The sequence below is a fragment of the Oratosquilla oratoria genome, chromosome 12, assembly GCF_046742065.1.
Source record: "Oratosquilla oratoria isolate Oo_2021 chromosome 12, ASM4674206v1, whole genome shotgun sequence".
NCBI classification, from domain to species: domain Eukaryota; kingdom Metazoa; phylum Arthropoda; class Malacostraca; order Stomatopoda; family Squillidae; genus Oratosquilla; species Oratosquilla oratoria.
In genome coordinates, this window is record NC_134788.1 from 43,848,605 (window position 1) to 43,871,147 (window position 22,543).

Below are 22,543 nucleotides of genomic sequence, written 5' to 3' on the forward strand. Positions count from 1 at the left end.
TATATAAATTATATACAGTTTTATCTATTTTGTAAATATAAAATCTTACGTTTCTCTATCAGTATAAATTATTATATCAGTATATAAATATAGTTTAAATATCTATCTATATCTTAAATACCGTATATCAATAACTAAATATAAATAAAATATTCGTATATATCATATCTCTATTTCTATATTCAATATGATTAAAAATAAATACAAAATTAAATATCTTATATGTAATTATAAAAATAAATATATTAATTATATAAATCAGTATATAATTATATTCTATATAATATAATATTAAATATATATATATATCAGTAAAAAAATATATATATATAAATATTTTACATATATATTATATATATATAAATAATATAATAATATATATATATATATACAGTATAAAAATACATATATATATATATATTAATATAATTATAATATATATATTATATTGAATATATTTTATTTATATATATATATAGATATATATTTATATATATAATATATTTTATATATATATATATATATATATTATTATTATATTATTATATATAATATATATTTATATATATATATATAATATATATATATATAAATTATATATAATATTTATATATATATAATTATATATATTATATATAAATATATATATTATAATTTATATATATATATAAAAATATATATTATATATATATTTATATATATATACATATATATAATAATATATATACAATTATATATATATATAATATTTAATATAATTTATATATATATATAATATAAAATAATATATTATATAATATATAATAGATATATAATATTTATATATATAATTATATATATATTATAATATATATATAATATTATATATATATATTAATATATATTAATATATAATATATATATATATATATATTATATATTATATAGATTATATAATATATATATATATATATATTATATAGTATAAATATTATATATAATATATTCATATATATATTATATATTTTATTATAGTATTATATATATATATATATATTATATATTTTAGATAAATAGATTATATATATATATATTACTATATATTATATATATTTATATTATATAATTTATATAAAAATAATTTATATATATAATAATATAATATATATATTTTAATATAATATATACATTATATATAATATATATAAAAAATTATATATATATATATTATATAGATATTTATATATATATATATAATATATTATATAATATATATATATATATAATAGATAATAATATATTATATATATAATAAATTATTTTATATATATTTATTAATTAATTATATATATATTTATATATATATATATATATATAATATATATATATATAATATAAATATATATTATATTTTTATATATATATTATTAACTATATATATCTATATATATTAAATAATTCATAACATACACATACATTTCCAGGCTTTTTCCCCCTTCCATAGCCAAAAAGGGAAAGGCATAAAAACACTCCCACCCATTTCATCCCTAAATACACTCCACACCCCTCCCACCCTTCCTCTCATCTGAGCACCTCCTGGATGACGGGTCATCCCTGCACCCTGCCCACCGCCCTGGGTCAGAAGCAGTGTCGCAAGACACAGTACATCCACAGCGACCCCCCCTCTCCGTCCCCCTTTGCATATAAGGCGAGGACGGGGAGAAATCCCTTCGGGCTGCGTCAAAATTTACTCACACATACTACCCCACCCCCACCCCCCTGCCCATTCCTCCTCATGCAGTCACAACATCATCCATATACAACCATTCTCCACTCACCTCTGTCTTCCGTCCTCTCCCTTCCTTCCTCAACAGACATTCCCCTCTTCCCCAAAGCCCCCTTCACCCCATCCATCCACCTCATCCTAGGACGTCCCCTCATGTTCACTCCCTCCACATCTGCCTTCCATACCTCTTTTACTAGTCTTTCTTCACTCATTCTTTCCATGTGTCCAAACCATCCTAATATTCTTTCATCAACCCTCCCTCCCAAATCCTTTTTCACCCCTGTTCTCCTCCTCACCTCCTCATTTCTCACCCTATCCAGCCTACTAACCCCCACCATACTTCTCAGACACCTCATCACAAACACATTTCAAACTCCTTCTCTCTTCTTCTCTTATGTTCCACGTTTCTGCCCCATACAGTGCTGTTGGCACAATCACTCCTTCATACAGTCTCCTCTTCGCATCCATTCCCAAATGTCTATTCCTCATTACACTCTTTAAACCACCAAGGCATTTACTCGCTTCTCTCAATCTACATTCTACCTCCACCTTCACTCCACCTTTTCCTGCTACACTTGCACCCAAGTATCTAAAACTATCCACTTCTTCCAGTCGCTCTCCCTTAATGTTCACTTCCAGTCTACTGCCACTTTCACCCCTTGTACATCTCATCACCTTACTTTTACCCACATTTATCTTTAGCTTTCTTCTATCACATACTCTCCCAAACTCTGCCACCAGCTTCCTCAATCCCTCCTCTGACCCTGCCACTAGCGCAGTGTCGTCCGCAAACAACAGCTGGCTCACCTCCCACTTTTCTCCATTTTCTTTAACCATCTCCAATCCCTGACTCACTACCCTAGCATTCACCTCTCGCACCACCCCATCCATGTATAAGTTGAACAGCCAGGGCGACATAACGCATCCTTGACGAAGTCCCACCTTTACTTCAAACCACTCACTCTCTCCATTTCTAATCCTAACACAAGCTCTACTACTCACATAAAAACTCTTGACAGCTCCCAAAAGCTTTCCTCCTATCCCATAAATCTGCATAACCTCCCACAGTGCCTTTCTGTCTACCCTATCATAAGCCTTTTCCAGATCCATAAAAGCCCAAAAAACATCCTTCCCCTTTCCTATAGCTTTCTCACATATCTGTCTTACCACAAAGATCTGATCTACACAACCTCTACCCGTCCTAAATCCACACTGTTCCTCACCAATTACTCCTTCTGTTCTTCTTCTAATCCTCTCAATTAAGATTCTCCCATAAGCCTTCCCTACTACACTCAACAGGCTAATCCCTTTGAAATTACTACATTCACACTTGTCCCCTTTTCCCTTGTAAAGAGGAACTATACAGGCACTACTCCAGTCCTCCGGTACTCTACCCTCTCTCCAGCAAACATTAAATAACCTCACCAACCAGTCCACCATCACTGAACCTCCCTTTTTCAGACATTCTGCATGACATCCATCCAGACCAGGTGCCTTACCTGCTTTCATCATCTTTACAACTGCCTTCACCTCATCCTTTACAAAGGATTACAAAGGCAAAGCATGCCGACAGGAGACCTTTTGATCCATATCTAGGTCGGATGCAAAAAAAAAAAAAAAAAAAAAAAAAAAAAAAAAAAAAAAAACATTAATAATAGATTAAAACTATAACAATGTAAATAACAATTAAAATACATAAATAAATGCATTGGTATAGTTGAATAACAAAACAAACAGGTAAATAGTAAATGATAATAAATTGACATATAACTAATGATAAATGAAAATCAGACAGACAAATTATAACAAAACAAAAACAAATAATATAACATAAATTATAATAATTACAGCATCTTACTTAGGTATTTATCTAAATGATTCTTAAAGCTTCGAACTGAACTACATTGCACTACCTGTGCAGGAAGTTTATTCCATTCATTAACTACACGGTTGGCAAAGTTGTTTCTACCTACTTCCAAATTAAATCTATTTCCGGACAGTTTGAGACCATTGTTTCTTGTCTGATTCTCATTCAATGTGAAAATTTTGTCACTTTTGATGTTGTCAATTCCCTTTAAAATCTTAAAGACCTGTATCAAGTCACCTCTGAGTCTACGCTTTTTTAGGGGAAAACAGATTCATGTGCTTAAGTCGATTTTCGTATGATTTATTTTTGATATTTGGAATCAGTTTTGTGGCTCGCCGTTGTACTTTTTCCAGTCTGTCAATGTCTTTAATGAGATTCGGTGACCATACGGAAACAGCATATTCCAAATGTGGACGAACTAACGATTTATATAGCTTGTTAATGAGTGATGGACTTTTGAAATCAAAAGATCGCGCAATCAATCCCAGAATCTTATTTGCTTTCTCAGAGGCTGAAATACACTGCTTGGATGATTTGAGGTCGTTACTGATAATTACGCCGAGATCTTTTTCACTATCCACTTTTGTTAACGAATTTCCAAATAACTTGTAATCGTACTTGCTGTTATTTTTACCTATGTGCATTACCTTGCATTTACTTGTGTTAAATTTCATTAGCCACTTTTCAGACCATTGCTGTAATTGATCTAAATCTTCTTGAATATCTAATTGGTTTGAGTGATCATTTGCCACTCCGCACAGTTTTGTATCATCAGCAAATTTGGAAACAGTAGATTTTAGTCCATGGTCTATATCATTTATATATACTATGAATAGAAGTGGCCCAAGAACGGAACCCTGAGGAACTCCACTTGCAACACTTTTCCATCCAGAAGTTTTTCCATTTAAAACAACTCTCTGTTTTCGACCTTTCAACCAATTACTAGTCCAACCTAATAGGCTACCACTTATTCCATGCAAAGCTAATTTAGTAAGTAGTCTTTCGTGTGGGACGGTATCAAAAGGTTTTGCAAAGTCTAGATATATTAAATCTATATTGTTTCTTTTGTCATAATTCGAGACAACTGTGTTGTAGAATTCGAGTAAGTTAGTCACGCAAGAACGTTTCCGTCTGAAACCATGTTGGCTATCATTTATCAAACGGTTACTTTCTAAATGATATTCGATAGCATCTCTGATGATAGTTTCCATTATTTTTCCTACGATCGAAGTCAAACTAATAGGCCTATAGTTATTTGGTTTCTTTTTGTCACCTTTTTTGAATATGGGAGTAACGTTAGCTAGCTTCCATTCTCTTGGGACATCTCCGGATATGATGGATTTCTTGAAAATAATTTCTAATGGAACAACAATCTCATTTTTCATTTCCTTTAAGATTCTTGGATGCCAACCGTCAGGCCCTGGTGTTTTATTAACTTTGAGTTTGTCTATACACCTTTTGATTGTTTCTTTTGTTATATTTACCGTAGTGAGTAAGTTTACCCTAGACTTTTCACAGGTTTCAGTTTGGAATTCACTTTGAGGTGTTTCGTTTACGAATACCGAGCTAAAATAATTGTTTAAGAGATTACACATTCCTTCATTTGAATATTCAAGTTGACCGTCCTCACTCATCACTCTCATTTTCTTCGTATTTCCCACTGCAGCTATCTTTCCTTCCCTATCCTCCTTCACATTCAGCAACTCCCTAAAATATTCTGCCCATCTTCCCCTCACTGCCATCTCTTCCATTATCAACTCTCCATCTGTACCTTTTACCTTTTCTTCCCTACTTGATTCGCCTCCTCTTCCTCTCTTAATTTCTTTCCAAAACATCTTTTTATTACTTTCAAAATTTTCTGTCATACTCCTACCCCATTTCACATCTGCTCTCCTCTTTGCCTCCTTTATCTTTTGCTTTACTTCTCTTTTCTTTTCTTTGTACGTCACATATGACTCCCCTGTCCTCTTTTGTAACCAATCTGTGAATGCTCGCTTCTTCTCTTCTACAACCTTCTTTGTTTCCTCATCCCACCATTCACTACCCTTCTTTCTATTTCCCCCTGTCCTTCTTGTTCCACACACCATCCTTGCACACTTTAAGACTCCCTCCTTGAACCATCCCCATTCCTCCTCCACACCCATCTCTGCTCTATCCTTTACTCCCTCCCACTCCTCCTTCAGCTTCTTTTCATACTCCTTCTCCTTTTCCTTTTCATTCAAGGAGTTCACTCTAAGAACCTCCCTACCTTTTGTCCCTTTCCTCCTTCTCCATCTATCCTCCACTCTCAGCTTACCTTCCACCAAAAAATGATCTGATATTCCCCCACCCTCTCCCCTTAGCACATGTACATCCTTAACTCTTCCTATCATAATCCTATTTACCACTACATAATCCATTAGCGCTCTATCTACCACCCTTCCCTCCACCACCCTCTCCCATGTGTACTTACGCTTGACTTTCTTCCAAAACACTGTATTTGCTATCATCAACTCTCTTTCTAGACACATTTCCACCATCAACTCTCCACTACGATTCTTTCCTGGAACTCCACACTTCCCAACCACTCCATCGATTGGACCATTTCCCACTCTAGCATTATGGTCTCCCAGTACTATTACATTGACATTTCTTCCTAAACCCTCTATGCATATATATATATATACATATATATAAACATATATATATATATATATATATAAACATGCATATTTATACATATATATATATATATATATGTACATATATAATGTACATATATATATATATATATATATATATATATTATATATATATATTTTTTTGAAGAAAAAAAAATGTATATAATGTATATATATAATATATATATATATATATATATATATATATATATATATATAATATATATATAATATATATATATATATATATATAATATATAAATATATATATATATATATATATATATATATATATATATATATATATATATATATATATATATATATATATATATATAATGTATATATATATATTTCTGGGGCACAGGTTTTTTCTAAGGCAATTCTGGCTGAAATCAACTGCACTAGTTGCTTTAACAATCTTCAAGACTGTATTCTTTAATTTGGAGAATACTTTCCTATTAGCAACTGAGAGGGACTGGAAGTAGTCATTCATGACTCTCAAAAGAATATACGCAGTGTATGCCAACCGGAATATTTTTGCATAGTAATAGTACTGAACAGCTATTGACTCCACCGAAACTATAGTTTTTCGTCTCGGCCAATGAGGGGCCAGTACTCCGTCAGAGCCAGGCAGGCTGAGCATTATAAGCCAGCCTTTCCAACCAGTGGTCATTATTCCATGGAACACGTTTCAACATAGCAGAGCATCCTACAAATCAGTCCTCACCCTGAAGACACCTCACGACGAGGAGAAAAACTATAGTTTCGGTGGAATAAATAGTTGTTCAATACTATTACTATGCAAAAATATACCAGTTGCCATACATTGTGTATATTCTTTTGAAAGCCATGAATGACTACTTCCAGTCCCTCTCAGTTGCAAATAGGAAAGTATTATCTAAATTAAAGAATACAGTCTTGAAGATTGTCAAAGCACACACACATATATATATATACATATGTATATATATATATATAATATATATATATATATATGTGTATATATATATATGTAAATCTATATATATATACGTATATAATATATATATACGTATATATATATGTATACATACGTATATATATATATATACATATATATATGTATACATACGTATATGTGTATATATATATATATAATGTATACATATGTATATATATATATATATATATATATATATATATATATATATATATATATATATATCACAACTAACACCACAGTCGGACGAAAGAAAAAGTTGCATAAGCGGATCTATATATTTCGATTGCTACCTGCAATCCTCTTCAGTAGTACTACTGAAGAGGATTGCAGGTAGCAATCAAAATATATAGTTCCGCTTACGCAACTTTTTCTTTCGTCCGACTGTGGTGTTAGTTGTGATTTATAAATGTGTTACTACATTTCTCACCTGTGATATATATATATATATATATATATATATATATATATATATATATGTATACATATGTATATAAATATAAATATATATATATATATACATATATGCATATAAATATATACATATATATATATATATATATATATATATATATATGTATATATATATACAGTATATGGAAATAGGCTCCACTGCAAGGCCTTGAACGTTTTCTGTAGTGACTGCTTATTATGAAGCAAAGACAATAGCTTTGAGCCAGGCAGGCCGTACAAAAGGAATGACCTGATTCACGACCTGGTGGTTTCCTGATGGTACTAGGCCAGCTCGGTCTCTATTCTAATTTCCTTGGACAATGACCAAGTTGGAACCATAATTTTGAAGCTAGGTGTGGTAAGTTGGAGGGCAAAAGGACTCCATAAGTATTGCTCCTTTCCTGTATAATACAATTAGGTGATTACACATGTCTCACATGCATGAAACCCATAAATTACTCAGTTTATTTAGTGTAATACATGCTATGCATGGGCCCACATCAAATGCACCACACTGGGCAACACAAACCGGCACATAAAGTTTGAGCTGCAGCCACCACATAGCACAGCAGACACTCGTAAATTATTTAGCATAAATACGTGTTTTAGTTATACTACAATCATGGAACTAGTACAGTAGTATCCCAGCGATCTTATAGAGAACACATGAACTGTTGTTTCAAGAAGTGTCAATCTATGCAACTGGGACTTTGTGGCAATGGGTGATTTAGATTTTACCAACATTGATTGGACGACCCTCATACATGGCAATATATGTAGTCTCAATTTATTTTCTTGGTGACAGTGACTTAGTTCTTAGTTCAGCACATAAAAGAGCCCATAAGACATGGAAACATAATCGATCTATTGCTCACTAGCTGCAAAACCATGATAGCTGATGTAGAAGTTGGTGAAACCATTGCAAGTAGTGATCATGACCGATTCAAACTGCAAAAATTAAGATGTAGAATAGACAGTTGTGTATCTAAAATACCTGATTTCAGTAAAGCTCAGTCCATTGGACTACATCAGGAGCTTCAGCTCAGAGACTGGGAGGCAAATTTAAACAAAGGCTTGTAGATTAGATGTGTGAAATATTCCAAAATATGATAAGATGATTTGTACTTACATTCTGTTTAAGGACAGATGACCGACCCCCAGATCAAACTCACCCAAAATGGCTTAACAAAGAGACTGAAAAAAGTATTGCCAAAAAGAGACCGGGTTATAAGAAATACAAGTGTACTGGGCCACCTAACGAATATCAAAGTTATGTGATCATACAGAGGGATTTAAGAAAGACAAACAAAAAAAGAAAGCGACAATACACAATGAATATGGCTAATAAATCCAAAGAGAATCCCAAAGAATTCTGTAGTTACATTAGAGATAAGAAAGTTATTAGGAATCATATTGACCCACTGTCATCAATTGATGGTCAACTTGAATATTCAAATGAAGGAATGCATGATATTGTAAACTATTTCAACTCAATATTTGTAATTAAAACACCTCACATTGAAGTCTAGGAGAAACTTACTACTGTAAAAAAATAATAAATAAAAGATGTATAGAAAAACTCAAAGTTAATAAAACACCATGGCCTGACAGTTGGCATCCAAGAATCTCAAAGGAAATAATAAGCGAGATTGTTGTTCTGCTAGAAATTGTTTAAAAAAAATCAATCAAATCCAGAGATGTCCCAAGAGAATGAAAGTTAACAAATGTTACCCCCCATATCCAAAAGAGGTGACAAAAAGAAGCCAGTGAACTACAGGCCTATAATAACTTTAATTTTAGGGAAAATTATGGAAACTATTGTCAGAGATGCTATCGAACATCATTTAAAAAGTACTTCATAAATGATAGCCAGCATGGATTCAAAAAAGTTCCTGTGTGGCTAACCTACTCGAATTCTACAACATTTCAAATTATGACAAAAGAAACAATATAGATTTAATATATCTGGACTTTGCAAAGGCTTTTAATACTGTCTCGCATGATAGACTTCTTGCTAAATTAGCTTTACACAGAATAAGTGGTAGCCTATTAAGCTGGATTAGTATTTGGCTAAACAAGCATAAACAGATGGTCGTAAATAGCAAAACTTCTAGATGGAAAAATGTCTTGAGTGGAGTTCCTCAGGGTTCCGTTCTTGGGCCACTTCTGTCCATAGTATTTGTAAATGATATAGGCCATGGACTGAAATCTGTTGTCTCCAAATTTGCCAATGATACAAAACTTGGTAGAAAGGTAAATGATCACTTAAACCAATTAGATATTCAAGAAATTTTAGATGAACTACAGCAATGGTCTGAAAAGTAGCTAATGAAATTGAACACAAATGTAAGGTTATGCACATAGGTAAAAATAATATATACAATCTTGGCATAATTATCAGTGATGATCTCAAATCATCTAAACAGTGTGTCTCCACATCAGAGACGACAAATAAGATTCTAGGACTGATTGTGCAATCTTTTGGTTTTAAAAGTCCATCTGTCATTAACAATATATATAAATTGTTAGTTTGTCTACATCTAGAATATGCTGTATCCGTAAGGTCACAGAATCTCATTAAAGATATTGCCAGATTAGAAAAAAGTACAAAGGCGAGCCACAAAATTGATTCCAAACATCAGAAAGAAATCATACAAAAATCGACTAAAGCATATGAATTATTTTCCCTAAAAAGGTGTAGACCCAGGGGGATTTGATACAGGTCTTTAAGATTCTAAAGGGAATTGACAACATCAAAAGTGACCAAATTTTCACACTGCGTATCAGACAAAAAATAATGGTCTCAAACTGTCAGGAATAGATTTTATTTGGAATTGGGTAGAAACATCACCAACTGTGTAGGAAATTAATGGAATAAACTTCCTGCAGAGGCAGTGAAATGTAGTACAGCTCGAAGTTTTAAGATTCATTGAGATAAGCACCTAAGAAATATGTTGTAATGCCTGCTATTTTTTTTTATCTTACCATTGTTTATTTAGTTATTATCTATTTGTTATTTATATATTATTATAGATTATTGTTTTTCTGTTTGTTTATTATTTATTATTATCATTTTATTGTTATATCTACATTATTTTTTATTTCATTTATTTATTAATTTTTTGCATCTGACCTAGTTATGGACCAAATGGTCTCCTGTAGGCATGCTCTTCTTTTGTAATCCCTTTGTTTGTAACATACCTGTAATCCCTAATCCTGAAACCAAGGTAACTCCCAGAGAACCTTTCCACTCTAGTGGTTGACAAATGGGCTGAACTGGGACTGCTTTCTTGGGAGCCACAGATCTCCCCCAAGAGTGAACAAGGGCAATGGATTGATGGAATGATTATATAATAAATTAATTACTTTCCACATCAGTAAAGTGCTTCTTTACTATATTCCAGTATTTTACTACAAATATCTGCCTTAGTAATTTTCTTTGTCATTTTTTTCAGGTCGGGAAATATCCGTGAATGCTGTTGTGTGATAAGATAAAGTGGAACATGTTTGCAGTATAGTACATTAAACTCATGGACTTGTCTACTGTGATCTTCTGTCAAGGACTTGATATCTTCACTCTAAGCTTAATTAGTAAAAAAAATTTGTACTAAAGACAGTTTGAAATGCCAAGGCCATTGTGGCCATTATGATTATGTAGAGTCTGATGCAATATTCATCAAAAATAATTTCAACACCAGATTTATTACATAAACAAATATGGATGACCGTCCATTGGATTTGTATCAAAATAACTACAAGTTATTCTACATTTCTCATGTAATTGGTGCACAAGTACTACAAGATGCAATAATATACCAAGTAAAAAGGGCCTATCCTGATGTAAAGACATTTAAGGAGTATGAAGAGGAAAAGTTAAAGGTAAAGAAAGGGAAGCCAGATAGCAGTAAGAAAGATTGGTTGGAAGATGAAGACTGGAAGAAAGAGTCCCTTGAATTTTTGTGGAATGACTGGAAGAAGCACAAACAAGATGTCACAAGTTTGTTTCGTGTGTTTCGCAAAAGTTTTTCAAGTACTGCTGAATTTGAGAATGTCAAAGAGTTGAAGGATTACAGAAACAGAGTTTGTCATGCTTTTGGATCAGTTGTTAAAGATGAAACTTATAATTGCGAACGGAAAAAAATGAGAGATCTCATCATGGAAATATATAAGCATATGGCTAAGGATTCTGTGAAAGATTTGGACATTGAATCAAAAATGAAAGATATTGCTAAAGAAATTGATGAAATTGACAGCTATAATTTTGAACAATTTAAAGAAGATTTTGACAAAAATTTATGTAATTTTCTCATAGGGGAGGGAAGAAATGAATTTGGTAGAAAATACAAAAAGTACAAACTCAGCACTCCTTTCTCGTGGATGTGGGCTGAAAAGTACAATGAGTTTGATGTATGCCAAATCTTCACCCCATTGAAAGGACATAATGATAGAATTTTAGACATGAAATATATATTGAAATTGTTTTCACTAACAAAAATCATTACTTTTTCTGGAATAGCAGGTTCTGGAAAGACATCATTGTGTCGCTTTATAACTCGTGAATGGCTAAAGTCTGTTGATATAGGGCTTGACAAATCTGATGACACTGAAGAAATTGAAGGTATAGGGAAGTTCAATTTGATCTTCCACATTGAGCTGAGGGAGTTTGCAAGAAGAACCTTGAAAGAGAATATAGCTTACACTTGCCTAAGAAGTTATTTATTGTCTGGTTCATTAAATAAGTTTGAGAGCCTTTATGGAAAGGCATATGACAGCAATGAACTACTCAAGACCCTACAAACTTTAAATATTCTCTTTATTATTGATGGGTTTGATGAAGCAAGTGCCAAAGGAAAACAAATTGTTAATTCTATTATGGAGCATTTCAAAGACAGTAAGATCATACTTACAACTAGACTAGAATATCAAGAGAAAGTGGAAGATATTATTAAGAAGGATAAATACAAGAGTATTACAATTTGTGGTTTCGATAAGAAAGGTCGCAAAGAGTTCTTAGAGAAGATCTTCACAGACTTAATATCAGATCCTTCAAAGAGAGCTGAAGAACTGAAAGAATTTTCTCAGATGATCCATACCAATGCTGATGTGTTAAATGAACACTTGAAGCTTCCACTTACAACTGCTTTGCTTGTTACTCTGTGGTATCATGTACCTGAGGAGAGAGGGCATCTGAAATCAAAGACAGCTACAGAACTGTATGACACTATGTTTGGATTATGGAAAAAAAGAGTCAATGATAAATTAAGAGATTCTCAAATAGGATCTATCGATGAAAAGTTGCTGAAATACTTGAGCAAAATAGCATGGAAGAATTTGAATGATGACACACTTTCTCTAGAGAAAAAACAAATAGATGATTTTAAAAAAGAGTGTAGTGAATTCAATATATTTGAATATGAGGTCATTTCTGGATTCCTTGTATTACAAGGGGAGGAATACCATTTTATGCACAAAACTGAAATGGAATTTCTTGCAGCCTGGTACATTACAGAAAAGTTGAAAGAGAAATATTTGGTTTCAGAGTTCTTTGGAGTGGAGAGCACCATAAAATTCAGAGAATTGTTTAAATATTTAACAGGTTGTATGTTTAAAGAATCATTACTAGATTATCAAGCTAAAGAACTAATGAAGATTATTGATAGAGCAGATATTGACAAAACTGATTATAATTACTGGCATTCACTTGTTAGAGAATCCCATAGAAATGATGCATTGTGTCAAGAGATTGAGCGTCGTTTGCCAAAGAGTGAGTGGGAAATACATGATGGAACAATATTGGCAGGAATTGGCTTACTAACATTCACAAACCCAAAGGAAATTAGCCTCATGATATATGATAATCCATATGAAATTGAGGGATTTCTTAAGGGTTGGGAAAGACTTCCTGAAACTTGTAACAGAAGTAAAATTCAAGTCAAGTTAATCCTAAGACATAGTTGGAATATAGCAGGCTCAAGGGATACTGATGAATTTCTCAATTCTTTGTATCCATGGGGTCAATTGACCTATTATGAAGGTCACTTAGGTCAGCACTGTGGGAAGACTTTGAAGAACTGCTATAAATTAAAGCATATGTTGGCAAGAATAAGCACTGTTAATGCTCTTAAGGCTTTGAGTAAATGTCTAGAACACAATGAAGAGGGGAGAGCTCTTGAAACTCTCCATATTACTCTTGACATACCAAAGGAAAAAGTAACTAATGTCCCCATGGAGTTTAAAAAACACCTTGATATCACCATACCATCGTCAAATGAACACGACATTGAGTGGATAAATGACACTGTTTATACCTTAGGAGACAGGTGAATATTATTTTAGCTTTTTTCAAGCAGATAATTTGATATATTAATTCATCAAAATGAAAATTATGACATTAATTTTTGTCACACTTGTAACTAACCTTTCATCTTTCACAGGATTGGCTGTCGAAATTTAACACTGACCCATTGTGATATGGCAGAAGATGGAATAAGGAGCCTAGTACGTAAACTTGTAGAAGATGAAACTGTAACTCATAAACTAAGTCTTGGCCTGGCAGTTGACTTGGAAGAAGACACTAAAACAGAACTTAAGAATTTTGTTAACAAGTATAAACAGTTTAAGATTGAGTTCTAATAATTTCAGGAGTACTGAAAAAGAAAAATAATAAGCTACATTTTGTCTTTATAATTGTGATAGCCTCATTGTTTTTTATTCTTTTATTTTAATTTTTTTTTTCTTTTTTAATAACTACTTGACTTACCACAATAAAATGGTTTGAATAAGTAAAGTATCAGAAGATGCCTTGCAACTCTTAATACATGTAACAATTTTCTGGTAAATTTGCTCAAACTTATTTGTTAATCAGTTACCTAATACTGATTAATCAGTTACCTATAACTGGTGGAAAGTTCTGATTTGTTGAGTCGTTTGATGGAAGTATTTTCTGTCAGGTGAGAAAGTAGTACCCTATTTCAGATATTTTTAATTGTAGGAGTGAAGAAGGATTTTTTGGGGAGGATGAAATGAGTATGTCGTGGTAGTACCCTATTTCAGATATTTTTAATTGTAGGAGTGAAGAAGGATTTTTTGGGGAGGATGAAATGAGTATGTCGTTGTAGTACCCTATTTCAGATATTTTTAATTGTAGGAGTGAAGAAGGATTTTTTGGGGAGGATGAAATGAGTATGTCGTGGTAGTACCCTATTTCAGATATTTTTAATTGTAGGAGTGAAGAAGGATTTTTTGGGGAGGATGAAATGAGTATGTCGTGGTGTTGGGAATCTCAAATGCTAGAAAAGAGGATGAATGAACCAACAGGTGTAGGAGGAAAGTTTGGGGTGGTGGGTAAGAATCCTAGTGGGGAAATGATGTTAGAGATGTGTCTAGAAAGGAAGTTGGTAGCTAACACAGTGTTTAAGAAAGCCAAGCCTATGTATATATGTGAAAAGGTGGTGGGTGGGTGGGTAGGGCATTGATGGACTTTATAGTGCTATCCAAAGGAATGATAGGAAGAGTTCTAGATGTTGATGCTTTAAGCGGAGTGGTGTAAAGTGTTTTGGTACAAGAGAAACTGAGAAAGGAGGAACAGGTTAAATGAGAAGGAATACCCAAAGGCGTGAGATGTATGGGAGGGAGAAGGGATGTAGGAATAGAAGGAGAATGGGTGTTTATTTTAAGGTGAAAGTGACAAAGTGTGCAAACAAGACTTATGGGATTGGTTGTGGCAAAGGGACCAGGGAAGCATATTAGAAGCACAAGAAGGTACAAGGAAAACATAAAGTGAGGGAGGTGAAGAGAGCAAATGTAAAATGTGGTAGGAGAACGTACGACAAAATTTTGAAACGAAAAAAATCTGAATGATGTGAACTGTAACATGTTTTATATGATATTTACAACAGGTTCAATGAAATCCTTTAGGGGATTTTCATGTGGATTCTACCACTGCCACTTCTGGCAGAGTTCCAATCAGGAACCCTGTCACTTTCAGACTGCTGGTGCTCATTGCTCACAAGCAGTGTCCTTGCCTCAGTTGGTTGGGCAATACTGAGTTGAACAGATTTATATGTGGGGTTGCCATTGATTCACACAAGTGAAGGTGTTGCATTGGCACATATAAGATGTGTGGCTGTATGTTGGAACATAAGATGTGGGGGTGTACATTGGAACATAAGATGTGTGGATACTCAATGTTGTATGGATGTATAGTGGTGACTGCATGCATGCATGCTCTGATAGTCATCTGGTGGAGACATTAGGTAAGTAGGAGTGTTGTGTCAGGTGATGCTACCCTTGCAAATATGTATCTCAGGCGATGCCTTGGTAGTAACCTGGAACAGCGATCAGGCAACATCCTGACCAATTTTCATATATAGGTTGATGTGATTATTTGTACTAAACCTGAACTTGCAGTGCAGATCAGGTGGAGTTAGAATCCATAATGCTCCCCTTCTTCTTCCCAAAGGTCAAACCTGTCACATCTGGAGGAGAACAGTATACTAGATCGGAGACAATTCAATTTTACACAGGGAAGATCATGTGCCACAGATTTGATTTGTTTCTATTCATGGTTAGTAGATATAATGCAAGAAAGTGATGGATGGGCAGACTGTGCTTTCCTGGACTCACAAAAGGCATTTGATAAAGTATCACACAAAAAACTATTAAGAAAACTCAAAAGAACAGGAGGTACACATAGAAAAATATTGAAATGGATGGGAGATTTCTTGCATGGCAGAAAAATGAGAGTGGGGCTCAGAGATAAAAACTCTACTTGGGAAAAAAAGACAAGTCCCACAGGGCTCAGTACAGGCTTCAATAATGTTTGCTATATATGTAAATGACAATGATGAAGGTGTAGAATATTACATGAACGTCTTTGCAGACACGCAAAACTACTAAAGAAAGTTTGGAAAAATATTGTGAATTGGTACAGAGAGACCTGGACAAGGTCTGGGAATGGAGTCAGAAGTGGGACGTGAACTTCAACATTAAGAAATGTTGTATAATGGAACTTGGAAAAAAAAAAAAAAAAAATCAGGACAATATAAAATCGGTTCAAAGGAAGTAAAGAAATTTGTTTTCAAAACCAGACCTAGGAGCAGTCATCACCAAAGACATGTCCCCAGACAAGCAGGTAAACATAATAGTCGGAGAAACCTACAATTTACTAAGATCAATAAAGGTGGCTTTTAATCATTTGGATGAGGTAATGGTAAAGAAAATACTAGTCACACTGATAAGACCAAGAATGGTACTATGCTGCGACACTATGGACACCCAGTACAAAAAAGAATAAGGAAAATAGAAATAATGCTTGTCACAGTAGGGACTGGATAAAAAAGTACCATACTTGTGGGAAATCTTTAATTGTGTATTACATGAGATAACATTTAATCATTATGTAAAGAATATATGATCAAAAAGTGTATCACTTGCTATCTTTCTGTACTCTTCATATTTCCACAAGGCTTGTCCATATCCCAAGCTGTCACCATTGCTACTTCCTCAACTTCATCTAGAGAGTCGTCTGGAAGTGGAACATTTTCACGCACTGCAAAATTATGCAATACGAATGAAGCCACAACAATATTTTTTGTGTTATTCAATGCTGTCCTCATGGTTTTTTCTAAACATCCAAACCTCCTCTTGACTAGCCCAAATGCCCTCTTGATAGTGTTCCTTGTCCTTGCATGTGCATTGTTATAATCTTTTTCTTGAGATCCTTTAGGGGTCTGGAAGGGAATCACAAGATACCTGCTGCTGTGATAGCCAGTGTCTCCCAATAGGTGCCCAATATGAACACCATCCTCGAATTCTTGGTGGAGCTGGCTTTTCTCAAATATGTATGCTTTATGGGCACTACCACCCCATCTCGCCACTACATTATAGAATTCTAAGTCAGGCCCACACACTGCTTGTACATTAAGTGAAAAGTGCCCTTTCTGATTGCGATATGATTCTGGGCGGTCATCGGGTGGGCACTGAATTGGCACGTGAGTGCAGTCAATTGTCCCAATGATGTCTGGAATACCTGTCAAAAGTGAAAATAAAATATGAAAATTATAGCATTACAATTGTGGCAGAGCTTTGTAAGGTTGGGAAACCATTGATTTTCACTAGATCTTTTTATGCTTGTAATATGTATATATATTTAATATAAATTGACCTACTAGCACTACATCTACATTTAACATGAAATTTCCATCTAACTTGAGAAGGCTAAGTGGGATACATTTATAGGCCTGATTTTCATTGGGAGATTTCTCATATCATGCTCATATAAGTTGACTGACCTGAGCCGGGTCCTACTACCTCTAACTGAGATGAAATAACTCCAAATCAGAGATGTTTGGAAGTTTTTAGGGCAAATTGGCCATTAATGATTGAAGGTTAATCCAAAGTACAGATAATTATAGAAGCACACACCAAAAAGAAATGAGAGATGTGGTAAATTGAGATTAATTGTCTTATTATTATTTTTATATACATGAAAATGGTGTTAAAGAATTGTATACTGGTGCTGTAGATTCCTTATATATGTGATTCTCATATGTTTTATACTTTGTAATAGGTTTAGATCCTATACAGCACTTTTAGTCATGTGTATCTAATTGAATCCTATGTAGACATCTTTTGTTTTTGTTAAGTTACTGATACGAAGACGTTCTAGACGTCGCTTGTTTGTTTACATCCGGCTTACAATTAAACTTCGTAAGCGAAACCCCGTTTTTCAACTTTCCTCACAGACACACTGCTACAAGAGAGAAATTAGATCCATAATTTTTGGAAATAACTCAAATCTGCATGATCCAACTGGAGATATGTGTATGTTCAGTCATTATATCAAAGATAGAGCACATTTGTATCAAAAGTCACAAATGCAAATAAAGTAATTAACAGGTCTTGGAAGTTAGCAGACAAAGGCCAATATATCAAAAAGCCTTTTCCCTTTATAAGAGAGGGATGGCAGAGTCGAGTTATACACTACCCTTCACCCATCCAACACCTATTTGCTGTCCCTTATATCCAGGCTCCTTGGAGATGAAAAGTCATATCTGTCTGTCCCCTGCCTACTTACTGCTTGGGTCAGAAATTCAGCAAGACATAGCATTTCCACAGCAAGTCCTGACAGCCTGACAGCAGAAATAATGAGGACAGGGATCCAGTCCTAGATTGTATCATGGTGGAAGGAAGGAAACCTAGTGAGATTACATACAAGGCCAGCCAGCCTGGAGATCATTAACTGGATCAGTGGTCCACATGAAATGTACAGTGAGGTCAGTAATGTGGAGAACCTGGAGGTCATTAATGTGCTAAGGGATCTAGACCTTGGTTATGTCATGGGGGCAAGTAAGGACCTCCAAGTGAGGGTCAGCAGCATAGATCAAATTTCTAATAACCTAATTAGATTTTGTGTGCCCAGTGTAAATTTGTACCACCAAAACACTTAGAGTGGATATTAATACTCCCAAATGGATGACAGATAGGCTGAAAAATGAGATCCAAATAAAAAGTGGGCTTTATGCAAGAATGAAAAAGGGGGAAATGCACCTTAGGTCTAGGTATAAGGAAATGGTTAGATTGGTTAAAAAGAGTGCACAGTGAAACCTAGCTATGAAATAAGGTTGCAAGGCAAGGGGAGGTCTAACCCAAAGGGATTCTTTCATCTCTACAGAACTTAAAATAAGGAATGGATAGGTTCATTTGATGAAGATGTCTTGTTAGATTCAGAGGAAAATTAGTGGTGCATTTAATCAACATTTTCTCATGGTTGATATTTTGGCCTTACAAGAGGTTTGCTGGCAAGGCCAGGGGAGTATACGACAGAATAACTATGAAATGAAATACAGCAGACATAATGACAATAGGCACTCAGCCTTTCCACTTGGCAAGAAAGCCCTTGGAGCCATCCTAAACATTAGCTATATCAATGAAAGACTTGTGTCCATCTGCCTAAATGCAAGCAAGTTCAACATATCTAAAGTAAATACCTATGCCCCAACTAATGAAGCAGATGATGACATCAAGGATGAATTCTACAACTCTATCACAATGTATACAGAATCTACCTTGTCATGATATCAAAGTAGTCTTAGATTTCAATGAAAAAGTGGACAAATCAGACGTATGGAGAGGTACAATCGGAAGACATTCTCTACATAATATGAGTAATGACAGTGGGAGATTGGTCCACCAGGCAGCTGCTGAAAACTTAGTGGTGGCAGACACACTATTCCCACGAAAAGATATCCACAAAATGACTTTGAGATCTTCAGATGGAAGGACCTTTAACCAAATAGATCATGTCCTTGTCTCAAGAAGATTTAGATCTTCTCTCTGTAATGTAAGAAGCTTCCGAGGAGTAGATGCTGATACTGACAACTTTTTGGTCTGCGCTGATATGAAACTGAAAATCAAAAGATTACATCGATAAGCTTAAAATCCCTCAGGTGAGGGATGACTTCTGTCCTGATCTTCGCAACCGTTTTCAGGCTCTAAATCTGATAGAGCAAGTACAAGATAATCTTGATATAAACAGTAAATGGAGTAAAGTTAAGGAAGCCCCAGCAAAGACATCAGAGGAAATATGTGGTTATAGAAGGAAGAGGAGAGAAGAATAGTTTACTCCTAGATGTGAAGAAACTGTGAGAAGAAGGAAAGAGGACAGACTGAGGCACCTAGCCCATTCAACTCCGATGACAAGATGTCTTGTCATTTGGTCAAATAAAACAAAAAATCATAAAACACCAAAATGTTTGATCAAACATTTTGGTGTTTTATGATTTTTTGTTTTATTTGACCAAATGACAAGACATCTTGTCATCGGAGTTGAATGGGCTAGGAGATCCTAGTGATGAGTGAGGGCCTTAAAGCCATGGTTCCAGAATCACAGAGAACAGCAAAGAAGATCATAAGACAGGAGAAACGCCATTTCCTAAACAATAAAATTCAAAAGATGGAAGATGACAACTCTAATAATCAGGCAAGAAACTTCTACATGGAAGTGAGGAAAGTAAAAGGAGGTTTCCAACCGAAAGCCATTGGCATAAAGGACAAAGATGGCAATCTTATTACCGAAGAAAAGGAGGTGTCCGGCAAAGGTGGACCCAACATTTCTCTGAACTGTTGAACCCAGAGCCGCCAATAGACACTTTTGATGAGGCAGGACCCATGCCCGGTGACACAATTGGCCAAGAAGAACCACCAACCAACGAGTGCTGAGGTACAAAATGCTATCATGACCCTCCCTCAAAAACAATAAAGCCCCAAGGATTGATATGTTGAATGCCCAAATTTGGAAGGCAGGCAGTGACATCCTTCTTACAGAACTTACTGAACCAGTAGGACTGATATGGACGCAAGAAAAAATACCTGACGGAATAAACAATGTCATCATTATAGCTCTACACAAGAAGGGAGATCAAACTTTTTGTGATAACTTTCGAGGTCTGTTGCTACTCACCACAATCTACAAAATCATCGCCAGTGTGATATATAAATGGCTCCTACTATACACTGAACCCTTGTTAGGCGAGTACCAAGCTGGGTTCAGGCCTAACAGATCAACGTCAAAGCACACCTTCACGCTCCGCCACCAAGTACTGGAAAAGAGATGGGAGTACGCTCAGGATTTTCATATAGTATTTGTAGGTTTCAAGCAGGCGTGCAATTGTATCCATAGAGAAAGTTTTATGAAATTCTTAGCTCTCCTTGGAATCCCATCCAAGCTGATAAGACTCATTCAAACCCTATACAACAGGACAACCTCCCGTGTGTTTGAGGGTCTCAGGAAATTTTGGTGAGCCTTTTCAGATAATATCTAGTGTGAGGCAAGGATGCCTATTAGCACCCGGTCTCTTTAACTTGGCCCTGCCTGGAATGGGTATTCTGACAAGTAGTGAGGGATGACAGCGGAGTTATGATTATGCAGTTTAGGGCAGAAAGAACTCGCCTATGCAGATGACGTGGTCATCCTCGCGGAAGACATGAGATCTTTAGACTTGGCATTCTGTGAACTTTTGAGAGCCGCTGGAAAAATAGGACTAAGAGTAAACGAAACTAAAACAAAGCTGCTTATGCACGTCCAGAGGAGAAGACCTTTTGCTGGTGGACATGAAATTATAGCGGGATTCAACTTGGAGGCCTGCTGACAGTTTCGTATACCTTGGCTCCAAACTGTCACCCGAGAATAATATACATCTTGAAGTGGATGGGCGCATCAGGTCCGCAACAAAAGCATTCCACGGGTTAAGATCTTTGTTCAAGTCAAATATTCTATCAAGAAAAACAAAGACAAGGCTATACTTCACCATGATACAGCCTGGGCTCACATTTGGGGCCGAAACCTGGAGCTTCAACCAACTCACAGAGACAAAATTACTCACATTTGAGAATAATACTCTGAAATCAATCTGCCAGTCAAATTTATGGAGAAGGCGTTACACACGTCAAGTCCGGGATCTAATCCACCCATGCCTCAAGTGACTGACTACATTAGATCATCGAGACTGAGGTGGCTTGGTCACATTCTCAGATCCGGACTAGACAGATTCACTTGTCGTGTTTTCACCGAGGATATAGTGGGCAGGAGACCTCGAGGACGCCCCCGTACTAGATGGAAGAATGCGGTGGAGAACAACTTGCAAGCCCTGGACGTCGACCCCAACAATATAGAGATGTTAGCAGCAGATCGGAGAGTCGGGCGACATCTTGTTGTAGTGGCCAGGGGCCTCAATAGTGCCAGAGGAGTGAGTGAGTGAGTGTTTCTCATGGTATTTACAAAGGACGGGATATACATGGTACCAGACTGCAACTTG

At 34.9% G+C, this 22,543-nt stretch overlaps 1 protein-coding gene across 1 annotated transcript in view; it reads left to right on the forward strand.

Annotated features, from left to right (window-relative positions):
* The window catches only part of LOC143031562 (uncharacterized), a 39,525-nt gene extending 22,958 nt beyond the window's left edge, over positions 1-16,567 (forward strand). Inside the window, exons 2-4 of the mRNA XM_076195579.1 lie at positions 11,183-14,047; positions 14,162-14,332; positions 16,189-16,567. Coding sequence (XP_076051694.1) covers positions 11,445-14,047; positions 14,162-14,332; positions 16,189-16,567 — 3,153 coding nt within the window. The 5' untranslated portion in view covers positions 11,183-11,444. The remainder of the gene's footprint in view (positions 1-11,182; positions 14,048-14,161; positions 14,333-16,188) is intronic.
* The last annotated feature ends 5,976 nt before the right edge of the window (positions 16,568-22,543 follow it).